Source organism: Pelodiscus sinensis, chromosome 29, assembly GCF_052426305.1.
Source record: "Pelodiscus sinensis isolate ZL-2025 chromosome 29, ASM5242630v1, whole genome shotgun sequence".
Classification (NCBI taxonomy): domain Eukaryota; kingdom Metazoa; phylum Chordata; order Testudines; family Trionychidae; genus Pelodiscus; species Pelodiscus sinensis.
The window spans coordinates 5,311,063-5,338,820 of NC_143080.1; the positions used below are offsets into that span (position 1 = coordinate 5,311,063).

At 60.6% G+C, this 27,758-nt stretch overlaps 2 protein-coding genes across 3 annotated transcripts in view; both read left to right on the forward strand.

Annotated features, from left to right (window-relative positions):
• The window catches only part of LOC149521300 (uncharacterized), a 28,988-nt gene extending 11,020 nt beyond the window's left edge, over positions 1–17,968 (forward strand). The window contains exon 2 of the mRNA XM_089774083.1: positions 19–17,968. Within this exon, the coding sequence (XP_089630209.1) occupies positions 291–1,526 (1,236 nt within the window). The 5' untranslated portion in view covers positions 19–290 and the 3' untranslated portion in view covers positions 1,527–17,968. The remainder of the gene's footprint in view (positions 1–18) is intronic.
• Positions 1–27,040, forward strand: part of IGFBP4 (insulin like growth factor binding protein 4) — a 38,622-nt gene extending 11,582 nt beyond the window's left edge. Inside the window, exons 2-4 of one of the 2 annotated variants that reach the window (XM_075911477.2) lie at positions 17,979–18,154; positions 18,622–18,756; positions 19,620–27,040. In XM_075911477.2, the coding sequence (XP_075767592.1) occupies positions 17,979–18,154; positions 18,622–18,756; positions 19,620–19,754 (446 nt within the window). In that variant the 3' untranslated portion in view covers positions 19,755–27,040. The remainder of the gene's footprint in view (positions 1–17,978; positions 18,155–18,621; positions 18,757–19,619) is intronic. The other variant, XM_075911478.2, reaches the window with a different exon arrangement.
• Positions 27,041–27,758: the final 718 nt, after the last annotated feature.

Below are 27,758 nucleotides of genomic sequence, written 5' to 3' on the forward strand. Positions count from 1 at the left end.
GCACTGGGGTGCAGCCAGATACGCAGGGGTGCAGCCATGAATGCAGACCTGCATCCAGGTGCATGAGTGTGCACCCAGGTACTCAGGCATGCAGCCACATGAGCAGATCTACAGCCATGGGCGTGCACCTAGGTACGCAGGCATGGAGCTACATACACAGGGACGCAGCCACGAGCAGGGGTGTGAACCCTCGTACAGAAGTGTGCAGGCATGTGCACAGGTGTGCACCTAGGAACGTAGGGGTGCAGCCACACACGCAGGCAAGCAGCTAAGTGCACAGGCCTGCAACCATGTGGGTACACCAGGGGCATGCATCGAGGTACACAGGCATGCACCCCGGTATGCAGGCCTACAGCCATGGGCGTGCATCGAGGTACTCAGGTGTGCACCCAGGTACACGGGCCTGCAGCCACGGGCATGCATCGAGGTACTCAAGTGTGTACCCGGGTACACGGGCCTGCAGCCACGGGTGTGCATCGAGGTACTCAGGTGTGTACCCGGGTACACGGGCCTGCAGCCACGGGCGTGCATCGAGGTACTCAGGTGTGCACCCGGGTACGCGGGCCTGCAGCCACGGGCGGGCATCGAGGTACTCAGGTGTGCACCCGGGTACACAGGCCTGCAGCCACGGGCGTGCATCGAGGTACTCAGGTGTGCACCCAGGTACACGGGCCTGCAGCCACGGGCGTGCATCGAGGTACTCAGGTGTGCACCCAGGTACACGGGCCTGCAGCCACGGGCGGGCATCGAGGTACTCAGGTGTGCACCCAGGTACACGGGCCTGCAGCCACGGGTGGGCATCGAGGTACTCAGGTGTGCACCCAGGTACACGGGCCTGCAGCCACGGGTGGGCATCGAGGTACTCAGGTGTGCACCCAGGTACGCGGGCCTGCAGCCACGGGCGGGCATCGAGGTACTCAGGTGTGCACCCAGGTACACAGGCCTGCAGCCATGGGCGGGCATTGAGGTACTCAGGTGTGCACCCGGGTACACGGGCCTGCAGCCACGGGCGTGCATCGAGGTACTCAGGTGTGCACCCGGGTACACGGGCCTGCAGCCACGGGTGTGCATTGAGGTACTCAGGTGTGCACCCGGGTACACAGGCCTGCAGCCACGGGCGTGCATCGAGGTACTCAGGTGTGCACCCGGGTACACGGGCCTGCAGCCACGGGCGTGCATTGAGGTACTCAGGTGTGCACCCGGGTACACGGGCCTGCAGCCACGGGCGTGCATCGAGGTACTCAGGTGTGCACCCGGGTACACGGGCCTGCAGCCACGGGCGTGCATCGAGGTACTCAGGTGTGCACCCGGGTACACGGGCCTGCAACCACGGGCGTGCATCGAGGTACTCAGGTGTGTACCCGGGTACACGGGCCTGCAGCCACGGGCGTGCATCGAGGTACTCAGGTGTGCACCCGGGTACACGGGCCTGCAGCACCCCCCTCGGGGGCTCATTCAAGCTCAGGAGTGCCGCGGCTCGGCCGGCCCACGCTCTAGCCGGGAGAGGATGCGATTTCCCTCCCTGAAGAGGTTCCAATAACTAAACAGACTAGGAAGCAGCCTAGGCCCCCACCCTCCTCCGCCGGCCCCGTTCCTCACAACCAGCTCCCGCCATGGGCCCTTCCTTTGCCTTCTGCTGGCTCCTCCCAGCGGGAGGGAGACCGCGGCAGGACGGGTGCTGCCTCCCCCAGACCCGGCACCTGCCAAGCAAAGGGGGCCAGCAGCCACAGAGGGTCTTGCTTTCCCGCTTGGCCGCGCCGGCGCCAGGCCCACACGCAGTCGGTTACCGGGGTGCTTGGCCCGGAGAGGGGGCTGCTCCGGCCTGTGCAGTGGGGGCAGGGGAGGGCTGTGGCGGGTATTGGCTTCAAGAGGGAGGTGGGCAGGTGCCCACGGGTGCTGTACCCTTGGCTGTGCTCAGGGGTGTAGATTCCCCCCGCCCGCCCCCGCTTCCCTGGCTTGGAGACAGTGCTTTTGATTCAGCAGGGGGCGCTGTGATTGCCCGAGAGTCAGGCTCCTCGCTCAGTGCGGGGGGCACCTGCTCTGGGCAGGAAGGGGTTAAGGACAGACCGGCTGGCTCTGGGGAGCAGCGCTTCCTTTGGGGCGGACGGCAGGCATGTGGCGGGCGCAGCCGATGTCCTGGGCCCCACACCCGGAGCCCGGCCCGGGTTCCATTCCAAGCGGGAGCCCGGATGTCAGCATCCTCCCCCGCCCCCCGCTGGTTTCCCTTGCAGCAGGGGGAGCAATTGGCCAAGGAGCCCATGATAGTGGGGGAAAAGGGGGGGGGTTAAGAGCAGCAGCAGGACGGGGGGTAACTGGGGCATTTCCTTCCCCCCCTGCACTGATCCTCCTGCCTCGGTCCTGGCCTGGCCCTGCCTGCAGCCCCCCCGCCCTGGCTCCACTGGAGCGCTCCCAGCCAGTTCGCACTGGCGTGTGTGGCTAATGCGGAGTCCCACGGGTGCCTGTGGGCTTCAAGACTCTGTGACCAGGCGTCTCAGCACGACCCGCCCCCCCCGGCCTCGGCGTGTTGACAAGGTACCCAAAGCCAAACACGTTCTGCCGTGAAGGCCAAGAGCACAGAGAGCAAAGGTCCCAGGAATGCGCTTGGCTGGGAGAGACGTGGCCACAGGGGGGGAAAATCTGTTCTAAGGAAAAGGGCAGCGCAGCAGGGCCCAGCCCCCGGGGGGCTGCCGGGCTCCCTCCCTCAGCTGCAGGGCTGTGGGGCTGGGCAGGGGAAGGCCTGGGGCGAGGGAGGGAGGCCGTGGGACGCAGGGCGCCAGCTGCGTCTGCAGGGGGAACGCTGGGGAAAGGACGCGCGAATCTCCTGAGCGAGTGACCTCCGGCTAATGCCCCCGCCCCCCTGCCCCCTTCTCCGGGGCCCTGTGGGCAGGTCACTGTGGGATGCACTGGGAACCCCGGGCCCCGGTTCCGAGCCAGCCTGGCAGTGCCGCGCCCAGGGGAGCGCGATGTGGCGGCTCGGCTCTGTGCGGAGCGAATGACGCCCAATTCCGTCTCTCCCGACCTTCCTTGGGGCTGGGGCCGGCTGCCAGCCACAGCTCAGCGACTCCCCAGGCCAGGCTGGCTTGGGGGCACAGTCCTGGGCGCATGACTCCATTCTGAAGCGATGCCCAAAGCCCCCTTCATCCCTCCCTCCTCCCTCCTCCGTCGCTGGGTGAGGGGGATGCGTTCCCTTAGAGCTGGGGGCTCGGCCCGTTCTCGTGGTCCGGTTTGCAGGCGCTCGGCACCTCATGGTGCTGCTTGGAGCTGGGGGGGGGGGCTCCGAACCCCAGAGTCCCCCCCCAGCTTTGCACCTTCTAGGGCTGTCCCGCTGCCAGGGGCCCAGGAACGAACACGCCCGCCGGGTTGACATGCTCACCCAGTGTTGGGTGGCGTTTGACTTGCTCCAGCCCCAAGAAAGGCCGGGAGGGAAAGGCCAGCTCTGCATTGAGGGGCGGGTCCCGATTCCAAATGATCTGGACAGACCGGAGAAATGGCCTGAGGTGGTCTAAACAGGGTGACGTTCAATAAGGACCAATCCGTCCCACACCTCCAGAATGGGACGCGACTGTCTCGGAAGGAGCCCTGGAGAAAGCGACCGAGGGGTCACAGACGACCACAAGCTAAATATGACAGGGTTGCAAAACAAGCAAATGTCATTCTGGGCTGCATGAACAGGAGTGGGGTGAGCAAGACACGCCAAGTCGTTCTTCCGCTCTACTCGGCGCTGATTCGGCCTCGGCTGGAGTGTTGTGTCCAGTTCTGGGTACCACAGTTCAAGGAAGATGTGGAGACATTGGCGAGAGTCCAGAGAAGAGCAACAAAAATGATGAAAGGGCTTGACAATATCCCCTAGGCGGGAAGACTGAAAGAGCTGGGCTTGTTTAGCTGGGAAAAGAGAAGACGGAGAGGGCCAGGAGAGCAGCTTTCAAGTATCGAAAAGGGGGTTACAAGGAGGAGAGAGAAAAATTGTTCTCCTTGACATCTCAGGATAGGACAAGTAGCAACGCATGAGAAGTTCAGAAGAACTTCCTAACTGTCAGGGCGATGGAGCACGGGACGAAATTGCCCAGGGGGGTTGTGGATTCTGCATCACTGGCCATATTGAAGAGCAGGTTGGAAAGGCCTCTCTCAGGCATGAGCTAGATCAGCGTTTCCCTCTTGGTGCTCCCTGGAAGCCCGGAGTTCCGCAAAGTGAAAGTAACGGTTCCGCGAGGGGTCTGCACTCCCCCGCCCCCTCTTAAAGAGACAGTGCTTTTTTGCACCGGGACTCGTTTTTTTTTCCTTCCTCGACGAAAAGCGGCGGCAGGTCTTTTTTTCACTTGACAAATCGCGTGGCTCCCCTAGGGGTTCCGTGGCCAAATACAATTGGGAAACACTAATCTAGATGGTGCTTGGTCCCGCCGTGAGGGCAGGGGACTGGACTTGATGATCGCTCGCGGTCCTAGGATTCTACGAGTCTGATTCCATTCGGGGCAGCTCCACGCTGAGATGGCCCTGGGGGGCTGGTGTGAACTGGGTTGGGAGCTGGCGTCTGGTTTCGGGCCCAGCTCCAGTTACAGGTGCCTCCGAGCAGACGGGCCTTGTTGCACGGCTGAAAGCTGCTTCTAGTTATGTGCAGCTGCCCCTAGCACCTGCTGTTGCGCTCAACCGCCCCACTGCCCCCAAATATCCCACCCGTGTTAAGCAACAAGGGCAGCACGGCCCACGGAGCTGCCGCCCGTGGACCCCTCCAGGAACACAACGCTTTGTGCCGACCCAGCAGAGGAGACATGTTTCCCAGCGCGGACGCCCCGGTGCACGAACGAGGCGGGGGTGTGAAAGAGCCCCGGTGATCCAGCTCTCGGCACCGGGCTCTGGGCCGTCGACACACCCCTAGGGCACGGGGTCACTCTCGCAGCCAGCGGAGAAGGCAGAAAGTCAGTCGTGTGGTGCTCTGAAGAGAAATGTGCCTAGAAAGGTTGGACGGCTCAAAGCCCAGAGGCTACCCGGGGACCCTCGGCATAGAGGTTTCCTGGTGTAAATGCAGCCAAAAGTCACCGCCCTATGAACCCTGGAGACCAGGCTCCTCCGGACGGGGAACGTTGGCCGGGCCACGGGGGTGTTGGCAGGCGGCTCTCTCAGGAGTGGCCTGTGAGCGGGATTTGCACGTGGACGGCGGCTGGTCTGGCACTGCCCGTGCGACAGGAAAGCGTTCAATCTGAGGGCTCTGCAAAGCCATCGGCATCTGGCAGGGTGACGGCTTTCCCCGGGAGAGAGCCGGCTCCTGGCACAGCTCGCTTCAGCGCCATTTACAGGCTGTGGCAACGCTCAGCTGAGCGACTAATAAACAGCCACCAGCCATGATTAAGACAAAACAAGCGCTTCGACGCCAAGCTATTTTTCATTGTGGCAGACTCTGCTCCTGCAAGCGGACTGATTCTTGGCTCCCTCCGGCCTCTCTCCTTCCTCCTTCGGCTTTTTCTTCTGGGTTGCGCTGCTCTCTCCTGCCTCCTGTGTGTGTGTGTGTGGGGCGGGGGACAGGGAAGGTGTGTGGGAATCTTTTGCATTGTGCCAGGTTGCCACTGCAAGCGACCCCTCCGTGGAACTAGAGAAATGGGGGTCTGGAAGGGACCCACTTTCTGCACTGAGGCAAGACCATCCCTGACAGGAAACCCTGCAGCTCCAGTTCCAGCATGTATGTGCCAGTGATGTTAACCAGTCCTCGGAGGGCACATTTTCTAACCTTTGGATTGTTTTCATTGCTCTTCTCTGGACTCGCTCCGATTTGTTCCTGTCTTTCCCCCAGTGCGGTGCCCAGAACTGGGCACCAGTGCGGGCTCCCCTGTGCCTACCAGAGTGGGACAGTCACCACCTGTGTGTGCCCTGTCCCCTGTTACTGCACCCCGGAAGGAGCTGGGCCGTTGGCACGGAGGCAGCACGTGGCCGAGCCAGGGTCCGCTTGCAGTAAAGACAGAGGTTAAACGAGGCAGCGGCCCTTGGAATTCCCCGAGGGAGCCGGCTGGGAGCCGCCGGACTGGGCTGGGCTGGACGGGGGCCTTGCATTCCAGGCAGGCACAGCCCGGCCGAGGGGCTGGCAGGATGCGCTGCGGGTTTGCATTGCTCTGTGCAGAGCTGGACGTCTTGCAGGGTTGACGGAGCCAGCAGTGGCTGCCGCAGCCTTCTGTTCTCCTGCAGCCTCGCTATTCCCCTCGCAAGGCTTCCGGCCCCCCCCCGCCCTCTCAGACACCCTCCTGCGTATCTTCGGCTCCTGTGGCACAGATTGACCGGCAGGCAGAGGGGCAGGGTCTAGAGGACTTATTTCCTGGGAAATCCAGCCCAGTCCAGTGGCTGCTCGAGTTCCTCCGGGCCAAGTGTGCCCATCAGAATATATCAAGGCAGGACATAAGGCCGGGACAGTGACTCTGGAGCTGGCTCTGGCTAGCAGCCGCGGTGTCCGCGCTGCCTTCGCACTGGCTCACGTGAAAGGCTTCAGCCCTCGTGGGGCAGCCACCAGACCAAAGCCGGGGGGCGCCTGCGGCTGGCACCGGGGCGGGGACATGCACTGGCCTTGGTTGATGCCTGGCACAGCAGCGTGAATCCGGAACCGAGAAGGTCGCTGGCTTTATCCCCCAGGCCCGTGCTGTCCCTGCGGCCCGGGATTTCGCTTCAGTGGCCAGGCCCCGCCGAGGCCACCCGTGTCTTTGCCTCGCAGGCTGCTCGCTGCAGGCCCCCCCAGGTGGCAGCGCCATGCGCCGAGAGGGCCGGCTGCATTCCTGCGGGCCGGGCGGACATCCCTTTCCTGTTTGCTCTCAGGGCAGGCTTGTTATTGTGACCCCTCCGAGAGACCTTTCCTCTCCGAGATGCCTTCTCCTCCCCCCTGGCGCATGCAGCCGCGCGGCCCTGCCCGCCCCAGCGCTGGCTCGCGGCCCATTGTTCGGCCGACCCCTTCCTGGCCCGGCCGCCCCCTAAAGAGCCAAAGGCCTTGATCCCATTTCCCAGCGCCACCATGCTGGGGAGTTGTGCCGGAGGCCGTGTGCTCAGCTGGGTTAAGGTCGCTTCTAAGCAGCCTGAGCAATGACCCCTCTCGGGCGGTGCTCTCCAAGCCTGATCCGAGAGCAGCGCCAAAGACAGCTGAGGGCACCCCCTTAGGAGGGAAGGTGGCATGCGGCTGCGGCTGGGGAGGCTCCCTGTCCCAGCATGCAACGCTCCACACGTACAGCCTTGCATCCTGGGAACGAAACGGCCGCCCTTTAGGGCAGAGTTTGGCCAGCTGGGCTGAGCCCCGGCGTTGGCGGCTTTGAATCAGGCAGCGACAATTCCCCTGGCCCCCTGGGAGCTCTGGGATGCAGAGATACGGAAATGTACCAGCGGGGCCCGAAAGCTTCTTTCTTTCTTTCTTGCTCCCCTGGCCCGTGCAGAAATGCCAAGATCAGCGTGAGAGCAGCAGGCTTGGGGCCATTGTACTGCTCAGGAACCGGTAAAAGTGCCCCCCCCGGAGCAACTAGCTTCAGCCCCCAGCCGTGGGAACCCTGAGCCGCACCGTGGGACTGCAGCCCGGGACATCAGACCGCGGCAATTGCCTGGGTCACGGTCGCAGGCCGGATTACGGAACCGGCTCATCAGAAGCACCCCCTGGTCCCTCTAATCCTGCCCAAAGGGTCTTTGTGTCGGGCTTGATTTGAATCACTTTAAACGGGCCCATTTAGATGCAACATCTCAGAGCGGGGAGAGAGGCCTGGGGGGCAGAGGGAGCTTGAATTCCCTTGGTAAAACTTTGGCTTCTCCGCCCCGGGGAGCGACAGGCTCCTGCGAAGTGCAGTGAGCGCAGATCCGCCTGCGTCACCACGGACTGTGTCCCCCTCCCCCCAAGCAAAAGTCCATCTGGCATGGCAGACGACTCATATACCCCAGTTCGGAGGGGAATCCCCCCCCGACATGTAGTAAGATCCCAAACGGGATGACCACGGCATATGGCGTGGCCGTGCCATGGGGCAATCAGCAGCCAGCGCCAAGCCTCACCCTGCACTGGCAAGGCCTGCCCTAGTCTGAGCTCTGCGGCCACGGCCACCTTTGGGCTCCCATGTGGCATGTCAAGGACTTGCGCCATTTCCTAGAACTGGGCCGATTAACTGGAGAGCAAACAACACACAGAGAAGGAGCCGTGCCCGCAGGGCCGCACGGCGGACTTTGACCTCGTGCCTGGCACCGGGGCTGTAAGTACGGCCCTGGGCCAGGGCAGCTCTGCTGGGGAACGGAGGCCCACTGCGTCCTACCCACAGACTGGCTTGGGGACAGGGCACTGCCCGGGCTGTCTCCTTGGCCTGCCACTGATCCCTTCCCCTCTGTCCCGTGGCTTGTCCGGTGGGACGGTAGGTGGATGCTGGTCTCCCAGGCTCAAGTGCAGCTCCTAGCACGGCAGCACCATGGGGCTACCGAAATATACACACTGCCTGCCCCTGGCATGTGCCCCTCCAGCCGGCCCCGAGGGATATTCACTGTGAGCACGGGAGCAGAGATGCAGTCTAGCCCCTGCCCAGCCTGGGGAGGGAGAGCCGGCCGCTGGCAGGAGGTGGGGCCCAATTTGACGCCCCCTTCCCATTCTCATGAGTCATTCCCATCTGGCGACATTTGCAGGGAGAAGGAGCCTTTATTGTCACCTTTAATTCGGCTTGTTCGTGCATCGGAACCTCAGGGCAGCGGGTTATTGTGTTTACAGCCTGTCTCTGCCCCGACGCCCTCGGTGTCGAGGGACTCGAGGCACTGCCCTGCAACGTGCCTCAGTTTCCCCCCATCTGTCTCAGGGTCAGTGATACTGACTCCTAGCAGGGAGGCTTGGGAGTGGCAGCGGTGTGTCTTCCCAACTCCCTCTGCCCACAGGACCCTTTCTGCCTGTTGTGTAAGGGTGTCGGTAGGGCGCACCCCGAGGCCCCCATAGAGCTGGGGGTCCAGCCAGACTGCCCAGGGTGGCAGCTCTCAGACCTGGCCAGGTTTGGAAGCCAGCCCTGCACTGCAGCTTGATTCACTGCTTGGGAGGGAGCCTCCATACACAGCCCCGGGGGGACCCACCGACTCGCTTGCCTTGTGGTGTCATAGCCGGAAGGGGCGGGTCCCTGGCGTCACAGACGGGGAAGGTGACACCTGAGCCCCCCAGATCACCCGGCGAGTCACAGGCTGACCTGTATGCCTCTCTGCAGACACCCCCTGGGACAGAGCAGCTGGGGTCTCCGCTGACCCCACCCAGAGCTGCTCTGCTGTCCGGCCCAGTGCGCACCCCCCCAGCAGCCGGGGGTCTCGTCTCCCAGACACCCCAAGGTGCCCGTCGAACGGGTTTCCTCCTCACGCCCGGTCTCTCAAGGTCAAAGGCCGCGGCTTTGGGAACCCCCCGCCTTGTCTTGCTCAGGGCGAGCTCTGCTCTGCCCCCTGGGCACTGCTGCCGGCGGGTATTTTTGAATGCCGGGAGCTGGTTGGAGTAGGAAATGGAGCCATTCCGCCCTCCGGGGATGTGGGGTGGCCTCGCTGCACTACCCGAGGCACGGCCCAGGCCCAAGCCTTGCACCCCGCCTCGCCTCTGGGGCAGGAATGCTGCTCCGCCCGCCCAGCGAGCAATGGGAGCCGCAGAGCTTCTCTACCGGGTGTCTCCGTGATCTGGGGGGGGGGGGGGGGCGATAGAGTGAAATGGATGAAGCTGCTCCCCTCCCCCAAAAGAGCAGCCTGTCTCAGAGCTTTGACCCACCCTCCCCTGTATCACTGTGTCCTGCAGTTTGGTTTCAAGTGGGGGTGGGGAACCTCAGGCCCCCGGCTTGTTTGGGTCCGGCCTCCAGGCTCAGTGCACTTGGGGAGCCCGTGCTGCGGGGAGACGAGGGGCTGGCACTGTTAGCCCAGCATCCCCCGAGGCCTGGAGTCCGTCTGTGGGTGAAACCCCAGCGTCTTGCAGCCTGAAAGCTCGTTCCCCCCCTCCCCTGCATGCGAAGGCAAGTGGGGAACAAGGGCCGGGCCGGGTTCCTCCGGAAAGGCATTTTCTGGAAGGCAAGGCCCTTGCTTTGCAAAGTCTCCTCCAGCGCAGGCTACCGAGCAGTCCAGGAAGGGCCCTTGCAGCTTGCTGCGTGCAGGACTTTTCACGCCCCTCCGTGCACAGGGCCCTGGCGCTTTGCGTCTTGGCAGAGGCAGGCACGTGCGCTGCAGGACTCACCGGGCACGGGGGAAGCGCAGGAAGCGCTCACTCCTCCAGGCAGGGTTCACCGACACAGGCTGGGCTAGGCAGGGCTCTGCTCTTGACCAAGTTACCCATAAAACTGCTACACTCTGGCCAATCCGCAGAATGTCTCGCCTTCTGGGGCCACGCACGCTCTCCATGGACGGGGCCCTCCGTGAAGCCGACACAGCGCCGGGTTGCTTCTCTCAGCCCGAGTGGTTAGATTAGGGGTCGTGATTTCTACCCAATCTGACCTCATTTCATAGAAGCGGGTCCACCAGGAATGGCCTTAACTATGGGAGTTAAGCTTGTAAACCTATCGCAGACAATCTATAGCTTCAACCCAGAGGTCTAATACGTGTCTTAAACTCCAAGTGTTGCCATCGTCTTGCGCCTCGACAGCCTTTCGCCAAATTCCTTGTGGAAACTGCATCTCCCTCTCCGCATCTCCCTCTGATCCGCTTGAGCTGTCGGTGCACTTGGCAACGGGCAGTGTGCGGCACCCTGTTACCAGCGGCGGGTTTCCAATTCGCTGGGTCGGCCTGCTCCGCGACCCTGGGCTAACGATGTCCAGGAGGGAACGGACTTCTTGTGTTGGAGAGCAAGCCGAATATTTCAAACCCTCCAGGGAGCAGGGTTCCGGAAGCGGGAAAATCTTGTGTATGTTGTTGTGTACGTGTGTGAGGGGTGTGTGTGTGTGTGTGTGTGTGTGAGGATCTGTGTGGGTGTGTGCAGATGTGTGTGTGAGGGAGTGTGGGGCAAATATGTGTATGGGGGATGTGTACGCGCATGTGAGGATTGTGTGTGTGAATTGTGTGGGCATGTGTGTGTGAGGGCATGTGTGTGTGTGAGGGGGATGTGTGTGCGCATGTGAGGATTGTGTGCACATGATGTGTGTGTGTGTGTGCGTGAATTGTGTGGGCATGCGTGTGTGAAGGTGTGTCAGGGGGATGTGTATGCGTGTGTGAGGATTGTGTTCATGTGTGGATGTGTGTGTGTGTGTGTGTGAATTGTGTGGGCATGTGTGTGTGACGGTGTGTGTGTGTGTGTGCATATGAGGATTGTGTTCATGTGAGGATGTGTGTGTGTGCATATGAGGATTGTGTTCATGTGAGGATGTGTGTGTGTGTGAATTGTGTGGGCATGTGTGTGTGTGTGCATGTGAGGATTGTGTTCATGTGAGGATGCGTGTGTGTGTGAATTGTGTGGGCATGTGTGTGTGGGGGTGTGTGTGTGTGTGCATGTGAGGATTGTGTTCATGTGAGGATATGTGTGTGCGTGTGTGTAAGGGTGTGAGCGTGCGCTTCCTTATTTCCTTGGCACATCTGCAAAGCCGGTGCGGCTGCAGACGTAGTACTCTCCTTTGCTGATGGAGCCCGATCCCATGAGGTAGCCAAAGTGCACGTAGGAGACCTCGCCAACCACCTCACGTCTCCACCCCGCGGCTGTGCCACAGGACTGGGCGGCAAGGAAAGGAAAGAAACAGCCCCGCACCCACAGTGGGAAAATGCTGCTTGACCCCAACCCGGAGCATTAAGGATCCTGAAATCGGAGGAACCTGCAGCTTTTCAGCTAACCAGCTCTGGTCCCATGACAGTAATTTTCCGGCCGCCAGCGTCTGGTCATGCAGGCCTGGATTCGCCCTTACCCCAGCGAGGGAGAGCCAGACTTCTGGGATTCAGAAACACACGCTGCTTGAGGGGCCCGTCTTTATTCCTGGAACGTTTTCCTGCTTTGCCCTTTTGTGGGTGCGAAGGACCGGCGGTCTTCGGCTCCCCGGCGCGGCGGGCATGGCTCTTGGGCCTGTGCCCGGCCAGACGAGCGCTGGATGGCCTGCGTACTCCAACACCCGGCTCAAAGGCCTGCCATGGCCTCCGGCCTGGCCGCTCTCCGCCCAGGACACTGCCTGTTGTGCCCACTTCCTGCCCCCCGGAAAGGCTCCAGTTTTTTTCGCAAGTGACGGCTTGTAAATGAATCCACAACAAAGCACCCAAGTGGGCGCGGCCCTGTTGCGAACAGCAGCGAGCACCCTGGGAACAGCCCGCTGCCCTCAATGGGCGCCGTTCGGATGCCTTTGGCCTCTGGCATCCGCCCCTTTGGCAGAGCATATGGGCTGGGGGAGACACTGGCTGAGGCCGGGCCCAGGAGAGCCTGGACCGGATTGTCCGGCTAGGTAAGGAGGGCTGAGTGAATGGAGCTGGGTTCAGAATCCCACCCCAGCTGGCGTCCGCCGAGTCTGGCCGAGGGAATGGCTAATGGTCTCGCGGCATTCTCCAGAGGGTGAGCAAATTGGGTTCGCACTCGCTTTTGCTTCTGATGTCCTTGGTTTCCACAGGATGCGTCTGCGCGCAGCTGGGCGTGTCTGTGCGCATGCACATGTGTGCACGTCCGTGTATGCATGTGCATGAGCAGGCATGTACACACGGGGGCACATGCACACGTGTGAGTCTGCATGTGCATGCACCTGGGTGTGCAAGCACGTGTGAGTATGTAAGTGTGCGCGTCTGTGCATGCATGTGTGAGAGTACGTGCGTGAGTTTGCGTGTGCATGCACGTGTGCGAGTATGCATGGGAGTGGATCTGGGCATGCATGGACTGGGGGAGACAGCATGCGTGGCTGTATGTGCATGGACTCGTGTAAATAGGCATGTCTGTGCGTGTATGCACGTGCGTGAGTATGCACAGGAATGTGTCCGTGCATGCACTCACAGGGTGAGACAGCATGCGTGTCTGTGCGTGCGTGGATGCATGAACGTCTGTGCGCACACGGATTCTATGCGCAAGTACAAAGAAATATCCAGAGATAACTGAGAACCTGCAGCTGGCGTTTGGCGAGGGTCTGAGCACCTGGGGGTGGGGGGGTGCGTTCCACAGGCCAGCAGAGGCCCCCTATGTTTGCTGCTTTCGGTCAGGCGCGCGGTCCAGCCCCCCCATCTGGCCAGTACCACGTGTGTTAGAGGAAGGTACCAGGGACCTGCAGTCAGCAGACTCTGTTCCTAACCCGTCGCTGGAGAGTGGCACGCACCCGGAAGCCGGTTTAACAGCCTTTCTAGAGCTCTTGTATGCAGGATTTACTGGTGAGCTAGCGAAGTGTCCCGTCCCGCACTGAATCTTGCTAAGAGCTTCACTTCAGGAACATCTTGTGGCAGTGAGTTCCACCGTCTCATCAGGCATCCCCTGAAGTATTTCCTTGCATCACTTTGGAAAGCCCCTCCCCCACTTTCCAGTTCATTGAACATTCTTGTGGTCTTGTGTTGAGAGACAGGAGAACAGAAGAGACCTCCCTCCTCTTGACTCCTCACTGCGGCCCCGGCCCCTCTTGGGTCCTCGCTAAGGCAAACGATCCCCGTGCTTGCAATCCCGTTGCTAGGAGCGTCTTCGCCGAGCCCTGATCATCCGGTAACGCTGCAGTCTCCTGCCTGAGCGGGGAGGCGGTTTGTGCCGTCCAGGTGAGGGCTTCTGGGCGAAGCCACCGGAGCTAACCCCGGCCAGCCAGGCTGTATTGCTTCAAGGGCAGTATTGATGGCCCTGGCCCCACTGTGTCTGGAGAGGCGCAGAGGTCACAGAGAAAGGAACGGGGGGAGGCGAGCTGGATGAGGGGGGTAGAAGTTGAGCCGAACTCTCGTGAGCTCCCCCCCAAAGGTCAATGGAAGCTCAGGGCCAGTGTGTGGGCTGGCTGGATGGTGCGCTTGGGCTGAGACATCGGGGAGGGCGGGGGGGCGGCCAGCCCCCCGCTGAGCTGTGGGTGTGAGCGCTCGGCCGGCAAGCCCGTCCTCCCTTGGCGGCCCGTGCGGCTGGCGCTCAGACACTGAAACCCGAGCCCACTGGCCACGGTGCATTTCCAGCGCGAACGGCTCGGCCAGGGAACGGAGCGGGTGTGCAGGGCCTGGCGGAGCCGCGGGGATAAAATGTTAGGACGGAGAGGGGGAAGGGCCGAACCAGCCTGCCAAGGAGAGAGCCATGGGGCGGAGGAGAAGGAGGGGGGCTGGAGCTCGTGCTTGTGTAATGAGGCCCCTTAGGCCTTGTATAGCCCAGGTGGGAACAGGACAGAAGCTTTGCTCCAGGCCCCGGCATGGAAGGGCCCTGCCTGGGTTCCCACGGGGCTGGGGCGACGGGCAGTTTGCCATCTCCTGCCTAGCTGGTGCAGACAGCCAGCTCCAGCCCCGCTGGGGAATTCTGCAACCCCCTTGGGCCGCACTTTTCAGGGGCAGCCCCTGGTTCGGAGCACCTCCCTTTGCGGGAGAAACGGGGGGGCTTTTCCCCAAACCTTCCAGAATTGGGGAGTCCAGCAGAGGAGCGTTGGCTGTTTGCCTACGCACGTTGGCCCCCTTGGGGGCTCGAACCCACAAGCTCTGGGTGCAACCCTCGAGCTGTGTCGCATTCAGCGCCGGGTGCAGCTGTGGCTCTGGTGGGGGCAGGCGAGACTCCCCCAGAGCCGGAGCTTACCTAGGGAGGGGGGACAGGCCCGTCCTGAGAGCACCCCGAGATCTGGCCCAGTTGGACCCCACATCCTGAAGGGGATTTGGACCCCACCGGGAGAGGACATGCTGCCGCTAAACCCATTCCCCAGCCGGCATCAGCCTGCCTCAGTGCTCCGGCGGTGCTGTGCTTGCCCCCAGTTGGCGCTGGCAGGTCTGGCCGCTGAGACGCCCGGGGTGAGGGCTCTGGCATGAGGCAGGGGTCCTGCGTGGGCCCCGCTTTGGCTCGCTGGCCATCTTGCCGGGTGCACCCAGTGCGCAGGGAGAAAGGTGCAGCTGTCCTCTTGGCGGCCCGCCCGCCACCGGCTCCGACCTGGCGGGTATAAATAGAAGTGGAGGGCCGGGCAGGGGAGGAGTTTGTTGTGGTTACCAACCCGGGTAGCGAGGGAGCTGGGCGAACGGCAGCCGGACAAGCTGTCGCATTGCTCTGCGGCCCAGCCGGCCCGCGGGGAGGGGGTCCCAGCACTGCAGAGCCGGCTGTGTCGTCCGGCCGGATGGCCCCGGACGCCGTTAGCAAAGGCAGCCGCTGGTCCGGACACGTCGTCTGGCCCGGGTCAGGCCTTCGGGGCAGGGAGGGGCCACACGCAGAATGTGGGATGTCATCCAGGTCGCCCCAGCAAAAGCCGTCTGGGTCCTCCCGGATGGGACGTTCTCCCTTAGGGCACGAGGGAGGGGTGGGGGGCACAAGGGGATGGGGGTGAAGTTCCTGTTTGGGGACCACTTAACATGTCTGCAGCTCAGCCAGCCAGCCGATAACAAAGCTGCGAGTGTAGCCCAGCATGCATCATAGGAGACCCTACAATAACAAACCAAGGTCCACAGGCTAGCACCCTGAACAACTGCCAGTAAAAACCCCCAACGCTTATATGCAACCCTACACTAACGAGCCAATGGACACAGCCTGGCACACAGTCCTGTGGGCACCCCTAGGATAAACCAGCGAGCAAAACCCACCACTCATGTGCCACCCTACAATAACAAGGCGGGCTGAAAAACACTGTGTCCTACACATGGCCATTTGAGAACAAAGATCGATGCTGATAAATGGCTGCGGCTGGGAAGTGATGGGGCTTATAAGAACGGCCATAGTGGGTCAGACCAAAGATCCATCTAGCCCAGAGGCTAGAGACGCCATTCCTACCCATCCTGGCTAATAGCCTGGATGGACCTATCCTCCATGAATCTATCTAGTTCCTTTTTGAACCTTGTTAAAATTCTGGCCTTCACAACATCCTCTGGCGAGGAGTTCCACAGGTTGACTATGGCTGCGTGAAGAAAAACGTCCTTTTGTTTGTTTTAAACCTGCTGTCTATTCATTTCCTTTGGTAACCCCTAGTTCTTAGGGGAACAATTTTTCTTTATTCCCTTTTTCCACATCAGCTATGTGGCTTGGCGGAGGGCTGAGGTAGGGAAGGTCACCTGGGAAGCCGGAGGAGCGGTGCAGATTAGGGGAGAAAGCATTTTTAAATCAGGCTTTAAAGCAGGAGTGGGGAACCTTTTGTGGGTCCAGGGAGCCATAGGAAAAAAAATCACGCAGAAGTGAACACACCGGAGTGGAGGGAAGCCTAGGACAGTATATTTTGTGTGCTCTAGCCCTGGCAGGGGGCTGGAGTGACAGCACAGACCCCCCCCATTCTGAGAGGGGGAGTCCCGAGCCTCAGGGGGCCAGATCCAGGCCAGCCAGATCCACATCTAGGCCTTAAATTCCCCATCCCTGCACTAAAGCTAACTGCTCCCTACCCCACCATGGCCATGCATCGGTTGGCTCGGGTGGGAAGGGGCAGCTTGTGCTGCACACGCTCCGGTCTGCCGAGGCTGCTCCGCGAACCCGTGTGCAGGCTCCGTACATTCCGGGGAGCGAGGCCAACTTTTACATAACGAATGGAAACTTTGATTCAGCCCGTTTGGAAAAGGGCTGGAGAGCAAAAGTGGTTTGAAGTCCCGGAGGGAGGCTGCGAACTGGGCACAGAAAAGGAGCCGGGAACTCGCCCAGAAAGGGGCTGTCCGTGGGGTGGGGGCAGGGCGGGGGGGGGGGGGGCTGAGGCTGGCAGAAGAAACTCTCCCCAGCCCTTGGGGCTGCAGCCGGTGACTGCTGGGGAGGTGCCCGAGCCAGGCTGCGGAATGGCTCTTGAGCAGCAGGCCAGGCAGCCGCTGGGCACCATGGCGGGTGGTTTGGGAAAAGCCCGCGGTGCTAAGTGGCACTTGGAAGAGTCTCATGGAAACAGAGTTGCTGGTGCCAAGCTCCCCACTGGCCCCGCAACAAAAGCTGGGCGGGAAGGAAGGCGACATTTCCTGTGTCCCTCTGTGGCTGCTGCCGTCCCGGAGAATTTCCCCCCAGAGCCAACGGCTGGGAGAAGGAAGAGGAAGATGCCTCAGAGAGGAAGAACGGCCCGGTGCCTGGGGCGCTAGCCCTGTTGGCCAGTTCCTAGCTCTGTCCAGGCTCCCTGGGGCATCCTCGTGCTTTGTCAGCTGCTGCAGGGACAACAGGGCCATGGCCCGGGAGCTGCCACCCGGGAGCCAGAAAGATGTCTGGGTACTATGGTGTTGGGGGGGACAGACACCCTAGTGACATGCCAGTGAGCACTGTGGCCCTGCACTGCGCCTCAAGGGACCTCAGTCCTAATCCCAGCAGTGCTGCTGTTTCACTGTTCAACCTTGGGCGGCTCCCTTCGTGCCTCAGTTTCCCCATCTGCCCAACGGGGAGTAGGAGCCTATCTTTCTCTTGCCTCGTGTCTGTTTAGACCGTAAACTCTAAGTTAGTTCGAATTAGCGCTGTAGTGTAGACATACCCTGGGAGAGCAGAGCACGCCGCCGACTTCTCTCTCCCCTCTCAAGCGCGCTACCAGGGCTTGGATTAGCCAGCCGGACCTTCCCCCAGGGCTGGGAGGGGCAAAGGGGACTCGCCAACCATGGGGTGGGGCTTCCAAGGGGGAGCGTTCGTCGAGTGAGAGCTTGATGTGGGACCAAGAGGTACATGCGAGGGGGCCTGGAGCAGAGGTTTCGGTTCTGCTAGGGGCCGGCCTGAGGCTTCGTTTCACATGGGAAACAACTAACCCTCCACGGGCAGCTGCAGACCGAGCTGAGCTCCAGCGAGCCAGGGCTAGCCTAGCGCCTGGGGCTCCTTCGCCCGGGTGCAAAGCATTTGAAAGGGCACGAGGGAGCCACATGCTGACTCAGTCCTGCAGCAACCCCCATGCGGCCTCATCGCCCTCGACCCGGCACCTCCGGGCGGCAGAGGGGGAGGGGAGGCGGCCAGGGTGCAGGGTTTGGCTCCGTGAGGCTCCGGCACCGGCCTGCCCGACTCTCCTCTGACTGCCCTCCTCTCTTTGCAGACAAGGAGGAGGTCGACCACCCCAACAACAGTTTCAGCCCATGCAGCATCCAGGACCGGAAATGTCTCCTGAAGCATCAGGCGAAAACCCGCGACCGGGTGAACAGCGGCGTGAAGATGAGGAGCAACGGGAACCCGCAGCATCGGGAGGAGACGCGGCCGATAGTGAGATGCCTGGTACCTTCAGTTTGGGGGCTGCTGCTGCAGGGGCCTGTGCTCCCCTCCCTACCCCTCCTCCCGAGCTGGTGCCTCTCAGTGCCCAGCAGGGGGTGCTGTTAAGCAAGTGACTGGGGTGTAATGGGCATGTCTGGGTCTCAGACCAGCAGGTGGGAGGGTGGTGCCAGCGGTCGGCTCGGGGTGGCTTTGCTTTGCCAGGCACACTGAGCAGCGTGGTAGCTCCATGCCACTCAGAAAAGGAAACTGCCCCCAGGCGCGGGCTGTGCCCGCTCCCCAGCACCGACGAAGGGGAGGGTTAGGGTGATGGTCGGGGGTTGCAGCCCCCGGGGAATCGGGTTGGTGTATCAGGGTCTGATTGGTGGGAATCTGACAACGGATGGGAGAGGGCGGCCTCTGTGCAATGCGGGGGGAGGGGACTTTATCCTCCCCGCCCCCCCGAGATGCTCCGACCTCTGCTGTCTGTGCAGGCCCAGGGGTCGTGCCAGAGTGAGCTGCACAGAGCCCTGGAGAGACTGGCCGCATCCCAGACCCGCACCCACGAGGACTTGTACATCATCCCCATCCCGAACTGCGATCGCAACGGGAACTTCCACCCCAAACAGGTACAGCCGGTGGCCCACGGCCAGCGGGCGCCCCAGCCTGGCGGTCGGCGACACGGCCCGGAGAGGGGCCATGCCCGTGGTACAGCTAAGCCAGTGGCTGAGCCTGCGGCATGGGAATTTGGACACACGGGTTCTAGTCCAACCGGGTGTTGGAGGGCTGGGCTACAGCCCCTCACTTGTGTGTTCAGCACCCCCAGCGTATAGATCTCAGCCCCTCTGAACGCCTGGCCCCAGCGGCCTCAAGTCAGGCACCCAAACTTAGTGGGGCTGACTGCTGGAAACGCAGCCTGGGCTGCCCTGTCTTCTCATTGCAAAGGGGACCCTGGCGCTTGCTCTCCGCACTCGCAGGAGGCGTTGCCTGGCTACGAATGAATCACAGGTGAGGGTGGGGTTAGTCGGGGGGTTTCCAGTACAGCTGAGGGACGGATCACAGGGCGTGAACTTTTGTTTATTGCCCATGACCTGGCCATGAGTACGAATACCCCCGATTAAATCTGAGCTGGGGAGCCACTGGCCAGGGCGTAGCGGGGGGTGTTCTCAGGGCCAGAGGCATCAACTGCCAGGGGCCACCAAGCAGTGGCTCTTTCTGGACCACTGCTCAGGCAGTTCCTGGCTGCTGCAGAAATCACGGAGGTGACAGGAAGCTCTGGAGTCTAACATAGAGCCCTCGCTATGGAGGGGGCGCTAGGATCCTGGGCAGGGAGTGGCAAAGGCTGGGCAGGGGACCACTCAGGGCACTCACCTGGTGGGAGGTATGTTGGACCTGCCTGGGCAGGCCCGGTCGTGCCCCTCTGCCAGTCCAAGGCCAGGAGGTGCCCCCGCCTGGGCAGCAGGGACTAACCAGAGCCTCCTGCCCCATCCAGTGTCACCCGGCCCTGGACGGGCAGCGTGGGAAGTGCTGGTGCGTGGACCGGAAGACTGGCGTGAAGCTGTTGGGCAGCCCGGAGCCGAAGGGCGACGTGGATTGCCACCAGTCTGCGGACGGCCTGCGAGAGTGACTCCGCGGCACACAGGGGACAGGGAGATTTCCTGGGCGACCGGCCAGGGCCGCACAACCTCCTTGGTGCTGTTTCTGCGTGGAGAGGAAGGGGACACGAGCACACACAGACCTTGCTGGGTTCGGGGGACACCGAGATGTGCTCATGCCCTAGCGGGACTGCCGGTGCGCCCCTGTACCGCAGCGCCCCCCTGCCCCGTGCCCCCCGCCCTGCGCCCCTTCATCCCAACTGCAATTCCACCCTGGGCTCTGTGCACGGACGGGGCGCTCCCTGGCTAATGGGGGGGGGGGGTGAGGCTAGGCCTCCAGGCCAACGTGACCACTAGCCACGAGTCATTCCAGGGCCGGCACTTTCAGGGGTTCGCTCCCCCCTGCAGCCTTTCCGGCTCTGGCCTCTGGACAGCCTCTCGGTGTGACCCCTCGCCATGCCTCAACTTCCCCCCTTGCGCTGGCAGAGACCCTTCTCCAGGGTGTCTGTGGAGCTCCTGCCTGGGCGAGGGGCTGCGTGGCACCCGCGGCCTCTCCCCTCTCCCTCGCCCTGGCCAGCGGGGGGACGCCGCGGGGCTGCGGCTTCCTCGGCCTGTCTCCACGACAGCCGCTGGAGCGAAGGGGCGGTGCCACGTCCCACGATGGAGAGCGCGAGGCGCAGGCTCCCAGGGACACTGCGTTGCTGTCGCCAAGTCTTTGCCTTCTCCTCGTGGCCCCGCGTAGGGTGGCTGCAGGGTGTCGGCCCTGCCCCTCCCCTCTCCCCAGTGCAAGTTTTTTCAGCGTTTCTTGCACCCGTAGGTGTGCTCAGCTTTCCGGCCTCTCCGTGTGCCCGCCTGCCGCGCCTCAGTTTCCCTGGGCTGAAGGAAGACGCACGTCGCTAGCCCGCGTGGCGGCAGAGAGAGGCGCAAGGACACAAACCCCGGGCTACTGATGGTCGGGGTGGGGCGCGGGGGGCTGCTCCGCTCATTTCAATGGGGTGTTCACTCTGGGGGCCCTGCTCTGGGTGGTGGGAAGAGACGTGTGCTGTGGGTCCCCCTGTGCCCCAAGGAGATACGCCCCCACGAGTCGGGTGAGTGCAGGGCCCCCCCCTTGCCTGTCGGGGGAGGAGGGGAGCCCCCCCAAGAACAGTACGAATGGGCTGCCCACCAGACAGTTCCGGCGGGGGGGTCTCCTTGTGATGTGCCTGTCGGCACGCAGGGCAGCGTGTGTCTGGGGCGGTTTTGGACGGAGCGTGTGGGCAGGGTGAGGAGAGGCTGGAGGCAGTTGCAGGGAGACAGGTAGCAATGGCTAGACGAGCCCTCTCCCGCTTTTCTGGGCTGGTGGCCATGTCGCCTGCTCTCGCACGCTTCTTGGGAGCCCCTCGAGGGCTGACCCGCTGAGTCCCTGAAGCCACGAGGCGGGGCGAGAACCGTGGCTTTCCTCGAAAGAGCAGGGCCTTTGTCACCCCCGCCCCGCTGCAGAGGAAAGCCGGACGCTCGACCCACGGGCACCCGAACGGCTGCAAACCCAGAGGGCAAATCAAGTGAGACCCAAACCGATTGCTTTTAAATTGCCCCCCCCCCCTTTTTTTTAAAAGGCAGCCTCGTGTGTTTTGAGGCCGCCTGGTTTGCTAGCCCTGCCGCATGCAGCAGGTCCCTGTGTGTCAGCGCCCCTGCAGGCAGCCAGGAGAACGGTCAGGGCGGGGGTAGAGGGTAGTTGCAGGGGGTAGAGGGAGTTGGACCCGAAGCAGCACCCCCCAGCCGTGATCCGCACACCCCCAGGTCCTGCCCTGGTCCCCCTCCCAGTGCTGAGCCAAGCTGGCGGGGTAGGGGCCCGGTTCCTCTCGCAGGAAGACCTGGGCAGCCGTAGCAGCAGCAGATTTGTCTGGAGGAAGAGTGATATTTCTTCTTCTCTGTTTTTCCCTCTTGCTCTTCACCATTGAACCAGACACAGCGGCCAGACGGGGCCGGTCATCTCTGGTCCTGTTGGCTGGAGGCCGGGGAAGGGAGTGAGTGAAGAAGAGGCAGAAATGTAAAGTAATGCACATTGGAGAAAATCATCCCAACTAGACATACAATATGATGGAGACTAATTTAGCTACAACCGCTCAAGAGAGAGATCTTGGAGGGATTGTGGACAGTTCTCTGGAAACATCCACGCAGTGTGCAGCAGCCATCAAAAAAGCAGACAGACTGTTGGGAACCATTCAAATAAGGGATAGAGAATAAGACAGAGAATATCTTATTTCCTCAGCATAAATCCATGGTACTCTCTCCTCTTGAATACTCTGTGCACATGGGGTCGCCTCATCTGAAAAAAAGATCTCTTGGCATTGGAAAAGGGCAACAAATATGATTCGGGGCTTGGAAGGGGTATTTTATGAAGATTAAAACAGACTTTTCAGCTTAGAAAAGAGGAGACTAAGGGGGGATATGCTTGAGGTCTATAAAAATCATGCCAGATACTGAGAAAGTGAATAAGGAAAAGTTATTCATGTATCCCCATACGATAAGAATGAAATGAATAGGTAACAGGCTTAAAACAAACAAAAGGAAATTTTTCTTCACTCAGCGCACAGTCGACCTGTGGAACTCCTCGCCAGAGGATGTTGTGAAGACCAGGACTTTAACAGGGTTCAAAAAAGAACTAGATAAATTCATGGAGGTTAGGTCTATCAATGGCTATTAGCCAGGATGGGTAGGAATGGAGTCCCTAGCCTCTGTTTGTCAGAGGCTGGAAATGGATGACAGGTGGGATCTGTTCATTCCCTCTGGGGTACCTGGCATTGGCCACTGTCGGCAGACAGGCTACTGGACTAGATGGACCTTTGGTCTGACCCAACAAGGCTGTTCTTATGTAAATGGCCCCGGTCGAAGTCGAAGTCTGTAGCCGCCAGGTAGATTTTTAGCTCAGACCCTCAGCGGGTGGAAACCAGCCCCCCCAGGCCTGCGGCTTCCCACCAGCTTCCCACAGAGCTCAACAGTGGCTGTGTGAGCATCTCCTCTGCACAAAGAGCTCATTAGGAAGAGCAAGACGAAGGGTGAGAGGCTCTGGGGCCAACCGGGGCCCTGCGAGCACACAGCAACCAGGCTCTGCTGGCGGGGCGTCGGATGACGAGTTCTGGCCGGTGGGCTCAGCTGAGCATATGTAGGTAGGGAGAAGATGCATTTGGAAAAAGGCTCTGGAGAATAGCACTGGAGCCTGAAATGTCTGATCTGGCTTCCCTGTCTTTGGAAACGTAAGAACGGCCACACTTGGTTAGACCAAAGGTCCGTCTAGCCCAGTGTCCTGTCTGCCGACAGTGGCCAGTGCCAGGTACCCCAGAGAGAGTGAACCGAAGACGTAATGATCAAGCCATCTCTCTCCTGCCATCCATCTCCACCCTCTGACAAACAGGGATGCCATTCCTTACTCATCCTGGCTAATAGCCATTAATGGACTTAACCTCCATGAATTTATCTAGTTCCATTTTAAAACCCTGTTATAATCCTAGCCTTCACAAACTCCTCAGGCAAGGAGTTCCACAGGTTGACTGTGCGCTGTGTGAAACCTCTGTTCTGAGGCTTGCTCAGCTCCCGAGCCCAGTGCCCCTTGCCGGGACAGCAGCTCCCTGGAGCCAGGGCTGGAGGAGCGTGAAGGCCGCAGCTCTGAGGGGGATCCCAGGGTTTGGGAGACAGCCACAGCTGGAGGGCGTAGGATAGGGCTAAACTGAACATGTCAGCGACGTTTCCTTCCGCTGCATTCTGATCACACCGAAACATTCCATGGGGACAGATTCCGAACGGGCTGCTTCACCTGTTGGAGTTTTCATTTCAAAATGACTTTTCTGAAGGCAAGTCTAGGGCGGGGGGGAAGGAAGGGGTCTAGTTCATAACGGGTTGCCCCACACGAAAGCAGAACAAACGGTTCTGAATTTCTGAAAAAGAAACATTTTGCTCAACCCAGAATTCAGTTGCTTAAGAACTTTGCGGCATGGGACATTTAATTCCCAGCTCGGTTCTGTTGCAGAACAGCAAACCTTCCAGAACCACGGAATTGCTCATGACATGGACCATGTGAGGCCGGCCTAGCTCTAAATAACAGTGAGATTTTTCCTCCTGGCCTGCGTGTGAGAAGGTGTCTAGGTTTTAAAAAGTGAGTCCGTTAGGACATGCCAATGGTGCTGCATTTAGCGCTCAGCATGGTGAGGTATTTTATTTCATGTGGCAGGGAGTTCCACAGTCTAAGTACCAGCTTCTCGGTAGATCCTGGCTCAGTGCATCCTGCTCTTGGCTGGAAGTTTTGTTGTTCCTCTGGAATATAGATGCTGGGGAAGTCCAGGTCGGGGTGCAGGCGAGGGGGATGAGATCTCTCTGGTAGCCAGGACCAATCCCATGGAGAGCTTGGATGCTGAGACCAAGACCTTGAACTGGGGATCTGTAGTTCAGTGTGCTGTTTGGCTTTCCCTGTGTTTGTATAAAATGACATGCAGTGTAAACAGCATACACACGCACCCCCCCCATACCCGTGCACCCTCCCTCCACACCCACCAACATGCGCGCGCGCACACACACACACACACACACCCCCTCTTCAGGTGTTGTGAAGTCAGTCAGCGTCCAGGGCGGTGCAAACATTTACAAAATGATTTCAGGAGGCAGAACGAGCCAAACCCCCAGGCCTCCCCCACTGCAGCAGCATCAACCCGCGTGTGAAATGTTCCTCAAAGCGGGAGTGTTTCGCGCTCATTTTTGTAGCTGAGGTTCAGTGTGTGTGTGTGTGGGGGGGGGGGGGTTCGGCCCCAGAATTTGTTCTGTTCCTTTGTCAGCTCTTTCCTTTGCCCCCACCCACCTTTTCGGAAGCTCAGTCTCGGGGGGGGGGGGGGGGGAAGGGTAATCCCTGGAGAAGGAACCTGCCTTGAGCATGACCGAAAAGCAGAGGGCAGCCTGGGAGCTCTGGGGTGCTCCTCCTCGGGGGGGGGGGGACAGATGGGGGGTGCATGTGGAGGGGCGTGTTCAGGAATGACACATGGGTGGCTGAGCGCGTGCCACTGTGCATGTGGGGGGTGGGTAAACGCCCCCCCCCCCCACAGCAGAATGGGTCTCTCCCTTCAGCCAGCCCTTGGCGCTTCCGCGAGGCCCCTGCAGCTATTCCCGCTGTGGGCTGCACGTGGGCCACCTCCAGCCCAGGCCGTTCCACCCGGGCAGAGCCGCTGCCACGTGCGTCTTTCCCTTCTCGCCATGGTCAGAAAATGCCCAGCCTGAGGCGGCGTTGCTGCTCCCAGTGCCCCAGGCCAGACGGTACCACCCACCGGCCCTCGTGGCACCTCCTGCTGGTGGCCACGGAGAAGACCGGCAAAGCCTGCAGGGGTTTGTGATGCCAGTGGCCTTGAATTTTAAACTGAGCCAATTTGCTGGGTAGCCCGCGGGGGGGACAAGCAGGGCCCCCTCCCCCGTGGCCCCTCATCCAACCCCTCGCTCAGGGCAAACCCCATTTGAAAAGCAAGCCCGCAGCCAGGGCTGCCAAGTGGCAATTTGCCCCAGGCCCCGCAGGGACCCCCACGAGCATGTCTGAATCTACAGTATTTTTTTATGGATGGGGTCCCTGAAATTGCTTTGCCCCAGGCCTCCTGAATCCTCTGGGCAGCCCTGCCAAATTCTGGGCAGCCACACATAATGGACTATGGGGTGCAGCTGACCCCTAGGAAGTCCCTGCTCTTCCTAGCACATCCCAAAAGCAGCAGGGGAGGTTGGCCAGGACCCAGCTGCCTTTGCCACCAGCCCCTGGGGCTTCTTCCAGGAGGGGGTATCCTCCAGGAAACAGTGAGGGGAAGGGGGCATCTTCCAGGAGGTTCCAGATCCTGCCTCCCTTCACAGCCAGCACCCTCATCCCCTTGCATTCCAGAGCTCAGCCCTGGGATCCCCCAACACTTGAGGTCCCAAGGGTAGGGAGCTCCCTACCCCATCAGTCACGCTCCAGGGAAGGGAATTTGGTGCTACACAGGCAGTTTGCACCATAGGCTCCTTGCTGCCTAGACCTTGGGTGATTCACCTGCACCGGGGGAAAGGAAGGTCACTCTGTGCATGTCACTAGACCAGTTGCTTGCTCAAGGGTGACAGCTTCACTCTTCCGGCATTTGGGGGAGATTCCACTAGGTTTCATCTGCTGATTCTTTGCTTTAACCCCCTTCCCAGTGATCCTCTGAGTGGCCTGCTATTGTAACTGCCCCCAGCTGGATTTGAACCAGGGACCTTTGGAGCTTAGTGCAGGAGCCGCTACAGCTCGAGCGACAAAGCCAGCTGGCTCACAGGTTAAACTGCAGCGCTCCCTTGTTCTAATCTCTCGCTGTACAAGGTCTAAGTGCCACTCCATGGGACAGTGAACCCCGCTAGGTGTGTGGGTGACTGCTCAGGAGCCATCTGAGGGATGTCACGCTCCGCAGCACAGCATGTGACGCCTCCGTGGACTTAGCTGATACATTCAGCATCATCGCAGGTGCCTTCTCCCCGGGCATACCGGGTCCAGTTAGCTTCATAGCAGGTGCATCCTGCCTGCTGCATTTAGCACCACCGCCGCTCTGTTCTCCCTGGATTCACTGGGGACAGTTAGCTTCATAGCCGGTGTATGCGAGCGCATCCAGTAACACAGCCTGGATGGACTCATCCCACCCTCATGCCTTCCCTCTGGACACACCCAGGACACTTTCCAGATCCAGATTAAGAAACAGCTCCTAGTTGGTTTCCCAAGGAGCAGGGTGAGCACCTTATAAAAGCAACAGACCTCCCCGTTTCATGGCAGCCTTGCCTAAAAACTGGACATTTTGGAAAAAAGGGATAGCGGAATCTCGTGAGGGCATTATGTTCTTTGTTCATTATAAAGCACCCAAGCCGAAAGGACTGGACCCTTGTGTTGCCTCCCTTCGTTTGTGTCATGCTGCATTTACACACGTTCATTATACAAGGGCAAGGCCCGCTAATCTCTTCCTCGGCTTCTGCACCCACAGGATTTTTTGTCTTTACTCTTCCGAGGGATCCTTCGGTGCCTGGCTCCGAGACCCCTCTTGACACCGTAAACTTGAAGCTTTACATTGTCAAAAAGACAACCCGTCATTGCTCTATTTAATTGTCACTGTTATTTAATGTGTGTCGCGTCCATGTACTTTCGCTTCCCGCCGCTTAAAACAGCAAAAAGCCAACGACACACGAACCCTCCCCCCCAATCCTGCAGGTCCTGGGGTGTCCGTTGGGGGCCTCTAAGCTGTGATTTTCTATGAGACGATTTGTACGTTATATGAAAACCTATTATGCTTTCACAACCAGCCGAATTAAAACAGAAACCGTACACGACTTCCCCTCCTCTCTGCCGTGTTGCGTCAGCAAGTGGATCGTTCGCACCCCCCGAGAGGGGGGCTGTTTCCCAAACCCCCCTTTCTCTCTAGGCTTGAACTGGCTCTCAGGAACCTGCTGGGATTTCAGCACCACAACACGCCTGGCAGGGAGTGAAGAGTCAGAGCAGTGGTGGGCAGCAGAGACATTTTGTTACCGTTGCCCACGCGCTGGGCTGCCAGTTGGGAACCAAGCTAGCGGGGTCCTACCCCTGAAGCAGATACAGCGGCTTGTGGTCAGCAGGAATGCAACCCACAAAATCTCTAGACCAGCTACTTACTGCAGCCACCTTGGGGGGGGAGGGGAAATGAGGCGCAAGAGGCCTGTGGGGATACGCAGAGCCCGGCGTTCATGTCGGAGCCGTCCCGATGGGACCTGTGTATAAAGGCAAGTGCTCTGCCAGCTCCTAGTGGCAGAACGCCTGTGCACAGCCGCCGGACGGGGCCTCCCGGAGGGGGAGAAATCTTTGATACGGGCTACGACAGGGGTCTCTTAAGCACGAGATCGCTTTTTGAATTGAAGTGCAATCCAGCATCGACCTCAGACCAAAATACCCTGGCCCCGCCTCCTTCCCGCCCCTTCTCCGAGGCCCCGCCCCTGCTCACGCCATCCTTCCTTCCTCCCTCCCACCAGGCAGGGGCCAAGAGTTGGGGTGCAGGCTCTGGTCTTGGGCT